Genomic DNA, 14,441 nt, shown 5'->3' with positions numbered 1-14,441 from the left:
GACGTGAAGCTGGACTGTTATTATCAGCACATTAGGATTCATACCACTGAATGAACTTTTCCAAGCAGTAGCGAGTGACAGAAACCTTGTGCAACCACTTTTGTGTTAAATAAAGTGCAGCTGACTCCAGATCAGTCTGCTTGAGTGTGACTGACGGCCGGGGCTGGACGCTATTTTCAGCTTGCTCCGTCATTCCACACTGGAGTGCTGTTTTATAAACGCAAGACGCCTTCACCTTTTACACATTTATCTGTCTGGTGAGGACTTGAGGGAAACACTGGGCATCCAATCACTGTGTTTTTAAAGAGGTCTAGAAGGCAGAGTGAATTGAGAAATGAAAAATATTTACTATTGAAAACAGTCAGGTTCTGATGATTGTTATGATTATTATGGTGTTCAAAAATCTATATAAATCTCTTAATCCTGGTCAGTTTGGCTTAGTAGTGTGCTGATGCACATGTGATTTGATTAAATGTAATTGACAGTTTGTATAAATTTAGTTGACATATTCTTCATTTTTAAATCTCTCTGGATAAATGCATCTGCTAAATGAATAAATGTATTTATTGTTATATGTTATAGATTGAAACTCACTTGTTTATCTGCATTAAATATAAAAAAATAAAATATCACAAATTTAAACTAACAGTTTGAAATTCAAGACAAAGTTTTTGTTTGTTTTTGTTAGAGTTTCTGAAGCACAGGCTGTAAAGGCTCCGCCCTCTTTTGTAAAGGAGGCGGGGAACCGCAGCTAATTTGCATTTAAGGAGACGCAAAACAAGATTTTGTCTGTCGTTGTCTGAGTGTCTGAGGCAGAGGCTGTAAAAGCTCGGCCCTCTTTTGTAAAGAGGGTGGGGAACAGCAGCTCATTTGCATTTAAAGAGACACAAAAACAAGGTTGTGCGTTGTCTGAGTATCTGAGGCCCAGACTGTAAAAGCTCCGCCCCGAACAGCAGCTCATTTGCATTTAAAGAGACACAAAAACAAGGTTGTGCGTTGTCTGAGTATCTGAGGCCCAGACTGTAAAAGCTCCGCCCCGAACAGCTGCTAATTTGCATCTAAAGAGAAACAAAAATAAGGTTTTGTTTGTTGTTGGAATATCTGAGGCACATGCTGTAAACGCTCCGCTCTGAACAGCAGATAATTTGCATTTAAAGAGACACTAAAACATGGTTTTGTCTGTTGTTGTTGGAGTATCTGAGGCACAGGCTGTAAAAGCTCCACCCCGAACAGAAGCTCATTTGCATTTAATGAGACACAAAAGCAAGGTTTCGCTTGTTGTTGGAGTATCTGAGGCACAGGCTGTAAAGGCTCCGCCCTCTTTTGTAAAAGAGGCAGGGAACAGCTGCTAATTTGCATCTAAAGAGACACAAAACAAGGTTTTGTCTGTTGTTGTTGGGAGTATCTGAGGCACAGGCTGTAAAAGCTCCGCCCCAAACAGAAGCTCATTTGCATTTAATGAAACACAAAAACAAGGTTTCGTTTGTTGTTGTTGTTGGAGTATCTGAGGCACAGGCTGCAAAGGCTCCACCCTTTTTTGTAAAGGAGGCGGGGAACAGCTGCTAATTTGCATTTAAAGAGACAAAAACATGGTTTTGTTTGTTGTTGTTGTTGGGAGTATCTGAGGCACAGGCTGTAAAAGCTCCACCCCAAACAGCAGATAATTTGCATCTAAAGAGACACAAAAAATAAGGTTGTATGTCATTGTATAAGTTTCTGAGGCACAGGCTGTAATAGCTCCGCCCTCTTTTGTAAAGAGGCGGAGAACAGCAGCTCATTTGCATTTAAAGAGACACAAAAACAAGGTTTTTGCATCCACCCAAATAGGGGCATTTACACCATAGTAAATAAACAATTAGGGATAAAACTGCAGCTGAAATATCAAATATATTGAAAAAGGGGAATAATAGGATCTGAACAATACATTATTTGAGCATCGATATCGCAATGTGTGCATCCACAATAGCCACACCGCAGGATTATATGATTTATTAAAAGCTAAAAAATAAAGATATTATTATTATTATTATATTTTTTTGTTTTTTTATTTATACAATGATGACCATGTTATTTTGCATTTGATTGTTCAATTTCTGTACTTGAATACTTGAATTTGTGCTAGTAATTCATTATAATTTATGCAGATGCATTGCAAAGAAACAGACTTGATCTTCCCTGTCGATCTTTCCAAATAAAGCTATTTAAATCATTCGCTGAAATTATATTCATATTGTCGCGGCAAAACATCTCAATGTCAGATTTTTCTAATAAAGTGCAGCCCTAATAAGATCCCTTTAAGCTTCGTATGTAAATAAATAGACTTTTGAACCACACATTTAGAAGATCTCAGCTGTTCAACCATTATATTAAGGTAACAAAAACTAGATTTAAGTTTAACAAACAACATGCCAAGAAGTGCATCGTCACCATCTCCTGGTTAGCTTGGTTTTAAACAGTATTATATGTGATAATGGCATATTTAAAGGGACAGTGCACTCAAAAATGAAAACTCCTTCACTTTCCTTCATTGAACACTAAGCACAACATACGAAACAATGTTTGAAAAAGCAGCCCTTGACCTCCATAGCAAAAATAGAAAATACTACAGAAATCAATGGCTGTTTTTTTCTGCCATTCTTCAGTATTTGTGTTCAACAGGGGAGAAAATTTTAGGGGTGAACTGCCTCTTTAAAAATGCCATTATGCCACATAACACAATTCCGAGTGAACTGCCCCCCTAAATATGCAATCATCCCACATAACACATGGCTGGGTGAACTGTCCCTTTAAATGTGTTAAGTAGGAAAATGGGACATTTCTGGGTGAACTGTCCCTTTAATGCTGAGCTAATGAGAAACTCTACTGAGGAAAGCTGCAGAATAAGCATGACTCTGCACATTTCAAACCTGACCAAGTCCTAATCTGACTACCTTTTGGTTGCATTTGGCTCCTAAACAACCTTTAAGGTCATATTTATTAAGGCTACCAAATATATTTTTAGCATCGATATTGAAATATACACATCTGCAATAACCACATTGCCAGATCTGCAATGTGGAGTCAAAATTATGGTTGGCCATAATGATCAACATTGGCATGTGAAAATAAGGGATTCAACTGATTAACAAACAGTCTGAAATATGGAGACTAAAGAATAAAGAGAAAAGAAAATGATAAACAGAATAAATAGCATACATTAAAATAAAAGTCAACTAAATTAAACAATTCAGGGTATTAAAATTAATGGCCTAATACAGTGGTTCTCAAAGTGGGGGTTGCAGGACTATGAAGAGGGGTCGCCTGGTGACTTCCAAAAATCTATTTATTTTTATTGCACTATAAGATTTACCATATTCTATTCATAACTTACTGAAGAGAAAAGAAATAGTCATTTATAGTTACTATACAGTTACTATAGGAGCTTATAGTTCTATTGGATTGCGACCCCTGGGGTACATCATATTACAGCAATAGCGTCAGATGCAGCAGATTGATTTTATAACACCAGGTTAAACTTTCTGGCCCATTTACAGCACTGACATACATAAAAACAATTCAACGAAGAATAGACTTGGGTCTATTGGTGTGTGTGTGCACCATTGCATGCAAGATTTCTGTATTTATAACCACCTCATAGGATATTGAGGGGTCGCGAGTCACTGGCGTTGTCATTTTGGGGGTCGCGGGCTGAAAAGTTTGGGAACCCCTGACCTAATATACTAATATCAAATCAATTGATCAAATCTCATTCACTTTTCTTATTATTATACAGTTCTACACCAAAGTTTAACCATAATAGAAAGCTTATCATTGGCATGCATTTTTAGGGCCTGTCACTATGTGAGCATTTCAAGAGAGTCTGTAGCTTTAACAGTTAATTGAAATACTTGAATGATGAGCACTGGTGTTATTTCACATTACTTGTTATTTTATTTATTTACCTGAAAACTATTAGACTCCACAGACTAATATAAAGCACTGCTCATTTCATTTGCATGTTTGCTCTGTAGTGCATACCCACAACTAGCGTTTCTTCCCATACTGATAAGCTTCAGGTGAACGGTTAATGTGACTTTTCCATTTTATACGGTTCCTTTTACAGCACAGATGCTGTAATGTAATTAAAATATAATCAGTTAAATAGCATTCATTTAGTTGTTGAAGCGTAAACCGAGATGAAAACCAGTTTCCAGTGCGCGCCCAGGATCAGCTGGCAAGTGCAGAAATGCCATTGGAAATACTGGAGTAAAATAAATGTTGATATTTTAAAGATATTTTAAATGTAATTTAATGCAGTGCTTCCTGTACAATCTGAGACCCACTTTATAGCGTATATCATTTAGGATTGTTGGTTTTTAAAGAAACAGACCTTAAATGCACTGGTTTGGTAATGGCATACAGTTCACCAGAAGTGCTTGACCCAGGTTACTGACAAATTAAAAGTCCTTCTGCATGCTTCTGCGTCTATGCTTGTGATTTAATTATTCTATATATTTTTATTTATTTATTTTCCTTTTTTATTAATTTTATCTTTATTTCCTTTTTATAGTAATTTAAGGTTCCCTGTTTGGGCTTCTAATAACTTTCCTTTTTTGTCGTAGACCTTTTTCAGCACTATTTTGAATACCCATTACCATTTGTCTATTACCATTCTTCTATTTATTTATTTATAACTTCCTTAATTTTGCCCTTACATAACCCCAATTACAGATTTGGCTTATCCCCTTTTTTGGTGTGGAAATTTGTTTTACGTGTATTTATTTATGTGTGTGTATATATATATATATATATATATATATATATATATATATATATATATATATATATATATATATATATATATATACACACATATACATATACATTTTTTTAAATTATTTAATTATTTTCATTTGTTTTAGTATGTCCTTGTCATTACTCTTCAGTTTTTCCTTTTCATTGACCATTGTTATTATTGCTGGCACTATAATAATACTATTATTTAACAGCCTGTATATTGTTATTACATGTTTATCTACGCTCTTTACTATATGCTGATTGTCTACGGCATGTTTTTTTTGTCTTCGACAAATACAAAATAAATAAAAAATTTAAATGGAAAGAAAAATTATATATTAAATGCAGATTACGATCCAAAATCCTAATCAATTGACAACAATCAAATAGAGCGATTCAATTTATCTGGTGAAGTTGTCTACATATAAATAAACATTTCCCAATATTGTGGTGCCCTCAGGGTTCCCACGATCATAGAGATTTCTGGAATCTTTTAAAAGATCAGTTTCAGACATTGAGGATGTACTCGCACTAGGTGCAGTTGCCTTAAACCATGACGAAGCGTGCTTGTTCCTCTCCCCCTCAGCATTTTGCTTTCTGAACCAGAGCATGCTTCAGTCATCACTGATGCAACTGTTCAGTTTAACAGAAGAGAAGCGCTCTCGCTCAGCACAGCAGACATTGCTTTAGTTATATTGTTTTGTATTATTTTTTATGGTTTGGGATGCCGTGACACAGTCAAATATTTTGCGGAACAGATCCAGCACTTCTGATGCTCATAAATGATCATAATAGTCCTCGTGCTGCAGAAATTAGGAGGTTTGCAGAAGGTGCAGCTGTCGTGCAGTGAGGGGTTTGCGTCTTTAATAAACTATGACAAAAGAATGATTAATTAATCCATATGAAACAGTCCCTTAAAAATGACATTGCGTCTTCAGTTTCGGTCTCAGGTGCTCTCTGCACCCACACTTTAAGCATACCACGCTAAAGCCCAAGTGAACCGCGCTCTGGCTACACCTCTTCCAACAAGGCTACGATTCAGTTTCAGAGCACTCACATTTGTCAAATGAACAGAGAAACGCGCCTGGGCATGGTTTGGAGAGCCTAGTGCAGGGGTGCCCAAACTCGGTCCTGGAGGGCCGGTGTCCTGCAAAGTTTAGTTTCAACCCCAATCAGACACATCTGGGCTAGCTAGTCAAGCTCTTACTAGGCTTTCTAGAAACATCTTTGCAGGTGTGTTGAGGCTAAAATCTGCAGGACACCGGCCCTCCAGGACCGAGTTTAGACACCCCTGGCCTACACTCTCAGAAATAAAGATATGAGAGCTGTCACTGGGGTGGTACCTTTTCAAAAGGTGCACATTTGTACTTATTATTACTTATATTAGTACCTAAAAGGTACAAAAGTGTTCCTCTTAAAAACATTTTGGTACTAATAAATACTTTTGATGTACCAATATGAACCCTATATCCTCTTAAGGACCAAACTGTTATTTTAAATGCACTTTTTATTTCTCTTTGCTATTTGGGCTTATTGGAACCTAACTACAATAAAACCCAAGTATCATCTTTTGACATGATGTACAGTTAAAGTCAGATTTATTAGCCCCCTTCGATTTTTTTTCATCTTTTTAAAATATTTTCCAAATGATGTTTAACAGAGCAAGGACATTTTAACAGTATGTCTGATAATATTTTTTCTTCTGGAGAAAGTCTTATTTGTTTTATTTCGGCTAGAATAAAAGCAGTTTTGAATTTTTTATGAACCATTTTAGGGACGAAATTATTTGCCCCTTTAAGCTATATTTTTGTCTCAATAATCTACAGAACAAACCATCATTATACAATAACTTGCCTAATTACCCTAACCTGCCTAGTTAACTTAATTAACCTAGTTAAGCCTTTTAAATGTCACTGTAAGCTGTATAGAAGAGTCTTGAACAATATCTAGTCTAATATTATTTAGTCATCATGGCAAAGATAAAATAAATCAGTTATTAGAAATGAGTTATTAAAATTATTATGATTAGAAATGTGTTGAAAAAAATCTTCTCTCTGTAAAACAGAAATTGTGGAAAAAATAAACAAGCGGTCTAATAATTTAGGGGGGCTAATAATTCTGACTTCAACTGTACCTATAGAGAAAATTTATGTCCATATATGTGGACTCGTGGTCCGAATTTACATAACACACAATAAAGTCACCTTTGTGTAATAGAACGAAAAACTCTGTTTCTGCCTTGAACACAGCAGTTTTTCCTGAAATAGTTTTTAATGCATTAATAACACACACACGTTTTTTTTTACATGTTTTGACTATCAGTAAAAGCTAATTTTTGCCCATTTTGGACAGTTAAAACAGTGTTTGGGTCATTTCATATGCTGCAAAACAGTTGCAGGATGACGCTGTATGTCTGAAACAAAATATAAAACAGAAGAGCTAAAATGTGCCGTCCACGTATACAGTATGTGGCCACTAAGCCTTAGGAGGTTAAGTACAAACGTGTACCTTTTGAAAAGTACCACCCCAGTGACAGCTCGCGTACCTTTATTCCTGAGTGTGTGTGCACCCTGAATGTCAGGGAATTTTATAGTTAAATATCAGGAACATTTTTCTTTGTTATTTTAACGTGTATTTTTGATTGTTTTTACATGCTTTGCCTGTTGTTGTGGTGGTTCAAAAATCAAATGCCGTCACCAGTCTGTCCCTGTTAAAATACTATCTTTTTGTTTGCTCGGTGATCAACCTCTCCTAGATTTTGCTAAAAAAAATTAAAAAGTAATTAAATAAAAACCAATAAATGAATAAAATCATGATTTTTTTTCTCAGCCTAATATGAGTGATTTTGTGGTGACTTTTCTCAATTTGTGGCAATATTTACTGGATTTCTTATGTTGATTTGCTGTGAAAATATTAACAAAAAATACACTGTAGTGTTTTTGACCTTAAGATTTGCTCAACACAACATCTGCCTGCTTTCTATTCATTATAGCTCATGAAAATTCAACTTTTTTTATAATAATAATAATAATAATAATAAGAAGAAGAAGAAGAAGAAGAAGAAGAAGAAGAAGAAGAAGAAACCCCTACTCTTTTTCGAAGGACATCCTGGGATTTTTAACGACCACAGAGAGTCAGGACCTCGGTTTAACGTCTCATCCGAAAGATGGCGCTCACTGAGCAGTATAGAGTCCCCTTCACTATACTGGGGCGTTAGGACCCACACAGACCACAGGTTGAGCGCCATGAGCCCTAATATTTAAAGGAGATCTATTATGCAACAGCCCCGAGTAAGAAGCAGTTGTCGGCTTTTAAGAGTTTGAATCTGCCACTATGCTAACACACAGGCATCTATAGCTCCGCCTTCTTTTGAAAAAGAGCACAATCTCATTTAAATTTAAAGCGACAGTCACCAAAATGCCACAATTAGGATCAAAGCCTAAAAGGGTCAGCTTCAGAGTTATTAAGCAAATATTTGTGTGCTATCTTGAGGTGAAACTTCACTTCACACTCTATAGGGACAGAGACTTGTATTACATCTTTTAAAAAGGGGCATTATTGGTTCTCTTTGATATTAAGTATACCTAATAATAGGTTTGATGCTGTTAGTCTCGTTTTTGAATCTGCCACTATGCTGACACACAGGCATTTGTAGCTCCGCCTTCTTTTTAAAAGAGTACAAACTCATTTGAATTTAAAGTGACAGTCACCATTATTCCACAATTAGGATCAAAAGGGTCAGTTTCAGAGTTATTAAGCATTATTTGTGTGTTATTTTGAGCTGAAACTTTACTACACACTCTATAGCACAGGTGTCAAACTCAGTTCCAAAAGGGCCGCAGCTCTGCACAGTTTAGTTCCAACCCTAATTAAACACACCTGATCAAACTAATTGAGTCCTTCAGGCTTGTTTGAAACCTACAGGTAAGTGTGTTGGAGCAGGGTTGGAACTAAACTGTGCAGAGCTGTGGCCCTCCAGGAATTGAGTTTGACACCCCTGCTCTATAGGGACAGAGACTTGTATTACATCTTGTAAAAAGGGGCATTATTGGTTCTCTTTGATATTAAATAGTAGGTTTGATGCTGTTAGTCTCGTTTTTGAATCTGCCACTATGCTGACACACGGGCATTTGTAGCTCCGCCTTCTTTTTAAAAGAGTAAAAACTCATTTGAATTTAAAGTGACAGTCACCATTATGCCACAATTAGGATCAAAGCCTATAAATGGGTCAGTTTCAGAGAGTTATTAAACATTATCTGTGTGGTATTTTGAGCTGAAACTTCACTACACACACTCTAGAGACATCAGAGACGTATTTTACAGCTTGTAAAAGGGGCCTTATAGGTCACCTTTAATAGTAAGTATAACTAGTAAGAAGTTTGATGCTTTAATTTGACATAAACACAGCTCAATACTGTGCATGGTTGCCATCTCAGTGGCACATGTTGAGTTTATCTCCAAGCAAAATGTCAGGAGCGGCCCAGCCCCAGAGCGAGTGTGTGACAGCGAAACACACACACATACACACACACACAGAGAGAATTAAGCTTCATGCGACTGCAGTGTCAGCACTACAGCCTTTGTGTGAAACAATGGTGAAGCTTGTTTTGCTTTACGGGGGTCATGTGACGAAGGCTCGCTCAGGGGGCTGCGGCATCCAGACATTTGTTTGTCACAGCAGAGACTCACAACACTGCAAACACATGCATGCATATCACTCACTCACACACGCACCCACTCGCATACGCACACACTGAGGAATCCTCCACACACACACACAGACACTGAATAAATGACACACTGATGGGCTGCTGTAGATTGTGGAGTCGCCTTTGGGGTCTGTTGTTCTTTGTATATGCTATTGTTCAAAAGTGTATTGAAAGAAAAAGGTATTATACATTATTATTATTATTATTATTATTATTATTATTATTATTAGGGAATTAAATGTTGTTGTTTTTTCCTGAGCAGCAAATCAGAATATAAATTTTTGAAGGATCATGTTATATAATTGCTCACAGGTTAAAAGAATATATATATATATATATATATATATATATATATATATATATATATATATATATATATATATATATATATATATATATATATATATATATATATATATACATATATATATATATATATACATATATATATATATATATATATATACATACATATATATATATATATATATATATATATATATATATATATATATATATACATACATATATATATATATATATATATATATATATATATATATATATATATATATATATATACATATATATATATATATATATATATATATATATATACATATATATATATATATATACATATATATATACATATATATATATATATATATATATATATATATATACATACATATATATATATACATATATATATATATATATATATATATATATATATATATACATATATATATATATATATATATATATATATACATACATATATATATATATATATATATATATACATACATATATACATATACATATATACATATATATACATATATACATATATATATATATATATATATATATATATATATATATATATATATACATACATATTTATATATATATATATATACATACATATTTATATATATATATATATATATATATACACATACATATTTATATATATACATACATATTTATATATTTATATATATATATATATATATATATATATATATATATATATATATATATATATATATATATATATATATATATATATATATTTGAATAAAAAAAATGGGTAACACTTTATTTTGATGATCCATTTGAGTATTAGTAGACTGTCTGTTTAATATCTGCTGTTACTGCTGCTAAAGAGACATTTTACTGACTTTAAGACACTTTGCAAGTACATGTCAACTTAAACTAACCCCAATTTAACAGTCTACTATTAATCTAATGAGAATTAGTTGGCATGTAGATGCAATGTAACGTAAATTCAACAAGCAGACCACCAAAATAAAGTGACCAAGAAATATTCCATATATAAAAAAAATTAATATTTTTTAAAAACGTGTCAGCAATATGCCTTAATATGCCTCCTTTATAGACCAGCACACCGAGGAGTCCCCAAAGTGATGCAAAAGTGATGGATTTGCTATTTAAACAACGTTGCGCAAAACATGAAAATTAGGGTTGCGCTGGTCTAAAAATAGCAATAAATTGCACCAAACACCTCCTGCGCATTATTGCACCAATCAACTCAACTCAACTCATCAAATCAACTTTGAATGTTTGGCAATATGTATATCATGCCAATCAAATGAGAGACAGAAAACTAGTCGACATATTACAAATCTGAATGTACATACTGCACATTATTTTATTCTCAATTTTATTATTATTTTTTTTCTTTAATCTGCCTCTATAAGTTGTAGTACAGTATGTTTATGGTTATGGCTTGGTAAAATTTGGGCTATATTTAAATTTACACTTAATGGCCACTTTATTAGGTACACCTGTCCAACTGCTTGTTAACACAAATTTCTAATCAGCCAATTACATGGAAGCAACTCAATGCATTTAGGCATGTAGACATGGTCAAGACAATCTGCTGCAGTTCAAACTGAGCATCAGAATGGAGAAGAAAGGGGATTTAACTGAACGTGGCATGGTTGTTGGTGAAAGAAGGGCTGGTCTGAGCATTTTAGAAACTGCTGATCTACTGGGATTTTCACGCACCATCTCTAGGGTTTACAGAGAATGCTCCGACAAAGAGGAAATATCCAGTGAGCGGCAGTTCTGTGGGCGCAAATGCCTTGTTGATGAATTTGGCAATAACAACATGAAAGCATGGACCAATCCTCAAGTATGAGGGAGATTTTTTTGGCACACTTTGGGCTCATTAGTACCAATTGAGCATTGTGTCAATGCCACGACCTACCTGAGTATTGCTGCTGACCATGTCCATCCCTTTATGAACACACTGTGTCTCCGTCTTCTGATGGCTTCTTCTAGCAGGATAACACACCATGTCATAAAGCTCAATCATCTCACACTGGTTTCTTAAACATGATAATGAGTTCACTGTACTTAAATGGCCTCAACAGTCACCAGATCTCAATCCAATAGAGCACCATTGGGATGTGGTGGAACGGGAGATTGGCATCATGGATGTGCAGCCGAAAAAATCTGCAGCAACTGTGTGATGCTATCATGTCAATATGGAGCAAAATCTCTGAGGAATATTTCCAGTAGCTTGTTGAATCTCTGCCACGAAGGATTAAAGCAGTTCTGAAGACAAAAAAGGAGTCCAACCTGGTACTAGTAAGGTGAGGTGTACCTAATAAAGTGGCCGGTAAGAGTACACTACAATATACACTTGAATTGCAGAAAGAGAGAGAGAGAGAGAGAGGGGTAAACACAATGGAGATGGAGGAGAATGGTAAAGTGTGTGTGTGTGTGTGTGTGTGTGTGTGTGTGTGTGTGTGTGTGTGTGTGTGTGTGTGTGTGTGTGAGAGAGAGTGTGACAATACTCCCAATCAGTGAGCAAAATAAAACCGAAGCGTGCAAGTTTGTAGTCGGGTTTGCGTGAAGAGGGATCAACAACGGCACACAAAAAAAAAAAAAAACAACACTCACTCCAACAACAAGACACCAGAAAACACAACAAAAAGTGAGAAAATAAATCCAAACACAAGCTCCAGCAAAACAAACGTGAAGAAAACAAAACAAAAACACTCCGCTCCGTGGGCAAAGTCATCACTGCTCAACAACACGGAAAAATCAGCACCCCCAAAAAAAAAACAAATCAATAAACACAAACCAGCCTTTTTTTCCATTAAATCAAAACAAAAAGCACACAGTTAAGCTATCAATTCAACACCACTTCATAACGGTAAAAAAAGGCACACACAGCTCTAGGCACTATTAAAAGTGAAAGTCCAAACCAAACCGAAACCAACATACATGCATATCTGTAATCACCATTTTTCGAGCTCGTTTGTGTGTGTTTGAGTCTACAGGTACTGTAGCTAAAGCTCGCACAGCTATTCCTCAAACCACCAGTTATCTTAACCCGAATCGAGCCTGTCGGACCAGAGAAACAGACAACATTGAGTCAGGCTAAAGTGTCCAGTGGAGGAGATCTTCTTACTCACACATTGAAACACACACGCACAAACATACACACATACAGTTAAGGGTAGGCCTGTCACAATAATCAATATATCGACTTGTAGATGACTTCAATCATTTTGCCCATTGCAATCAATATACATTTACAAAGCCATTTACGTTCAACCTTATCGGTGTCAAAGTTCAATAGGGGTACTGATCATTTAAAAACATCCTATTCCTGCTAACATTTAAGTGCGTTCTTAAACAGCGCTGATTGGCTATTGTGTTCATCAGGGCTCAACATAAATGACTGTGATTGGCCGTGAAGGTCATCAGTTCACCAAACTCACCACTGTTTACTGAGTGTAACCACAGACACAGGGACACAATAGCGTTTAAAGCCGTGAAGATCAGCGAATCACTTGTATGTCAGCGTTTAGACAAACCAGCTGATCTTCGTGGCTTTAAAACGCTCCAGCATCCCTGTATTTGTTTTTACACTTGGTAAACAGCGGTGAGTTTGGTGCACTGATGACCTTCACAGCCAATCACAGTCAATTCCGTTGAGCACCAGAACACAATGGCCAATCAGCGCGTTTAAGAATGTGCTCAAATGTTCACGGGAAATGAATGCAGTATCGATTTGTGTTGAATTCCAGTATTGTGACAACACTATAGGACATTAAATAGTATATAAAATATGACATTTCACGTAATAACATCAAATTACATAATCTAAATGACCTTAAGTATGATAAGTAGGCTGTTTTAAAGTGGTTGTGGCTATTTGCATTATTATGCTGCTATGATCTCAAAACGAAAATAATAATTGCTTATCGATAGGACTGCACAATATATCGTTTCAGCATTGACATAATTAATATTGATAGGGGTCTGTTCTTCGTACCTCGCTTAAATGATATAAGATGATTCGGCAGATCCTGGATCTGTTATCGGGCTAATTTTGTTCTTCAAACGAGTTCGCGGATCAGATTAGAATGTCTGGATGAACTGATCTGAGATCGCTGTGTGTGTTGTGAAGGACAGATCTGTCGATTCCCGAAATCATGATCAGCAATGCAGCGATTGGCTGACGGCACAGCAGCGTAATGACATCATCTGATTAATATTCAATTATCCATGCGAGCTAAATTACATCAAATTAGCAGTAACGGTTTGTTAATTATTATACGCGATAACTTTACACATTTGTTGTGAGCTGCAAGCTTTAAACTTTTATGCGTCAAAAGAGTATTCATCATGTATTTCAATGCATATCAGTGTATTTAGTTCTACATTTAGAGAAGATTTTCTTTATTATAGTAGCCTACAGGCATACTCAAGTTTTTTTTTTTTTTAAATCATTATTCAAGTTTTATTTTTTCGGCGTAAGGAATAACTGTATAAATTAATTTTGCATTAAAAAAGCATTTTGACCGGCATATTAGTGATCAAAACACGTGTTTGACTGCATAAATTTTTTCCTTTTTTTTTAATAAAAAGGCGAATATTGTGCATGTACGCGCTTGCATCTAG

General features: G+C 35.2%; 1 protein-coding gene across 8 annotated transcripts in view; it reads right to left on the bottom strand.

Moving 5' to 3' along the window:
- rbm24a (RNA binding motif protein 24a) overlaps window positions 1-14,441 on the bottom strand; it is a 35,948-nt gene that overhangs the window by 10,697 nt on the left and 10,810 nt on the right. The window contains exons 4-5 of one of the 8 annotated variants that reach the window (XR_012394514.1): window positions 12,774-12,875; window positions 11,731-12,167 (exon numbers count right to left, since the gene is read on the bottom strand). The exons of 1 other annotated variant lie outside the window; for it this stretch is intronic. Coding sequence is in view for 1 of the 7 variants with exons in the window: in XM_073930723.1 (XP_073786824.1) it covers window positions 11,731-11,825 (95 nt within the window). In the remaining 6 variants the exon portion in view is untranslated. Of the gene's footprint in view, window positions 1-11,730; window positions 12,876-14,441 lie in introns of those variants that run through there. 6 more of the 8 variants (XR_012394516.1, XR_012394515.1, XR_012394513.1 and 3 more) reach the window with 6 other exon arrangements.

Source organism: Danio rerio, chromosome 19 (assembly GCF_049306965.1).
Source record: "Danio rerio strain Tuebingen ecotype United States chromosome 19, GRCz12tu, whole genome shotgun sequence".
In the NCBI taxonomy this organism is placed as follows: Eukaryota; Metazoa; Chordata; class Actinopteri; order Cypriniformes; family Danionidae; genus Danio; species Danio rerio.
Note: the sequence above shows the minus strand (reverse complement) of the source record. Positions and strands in the feature narration are given on the sequence as shown.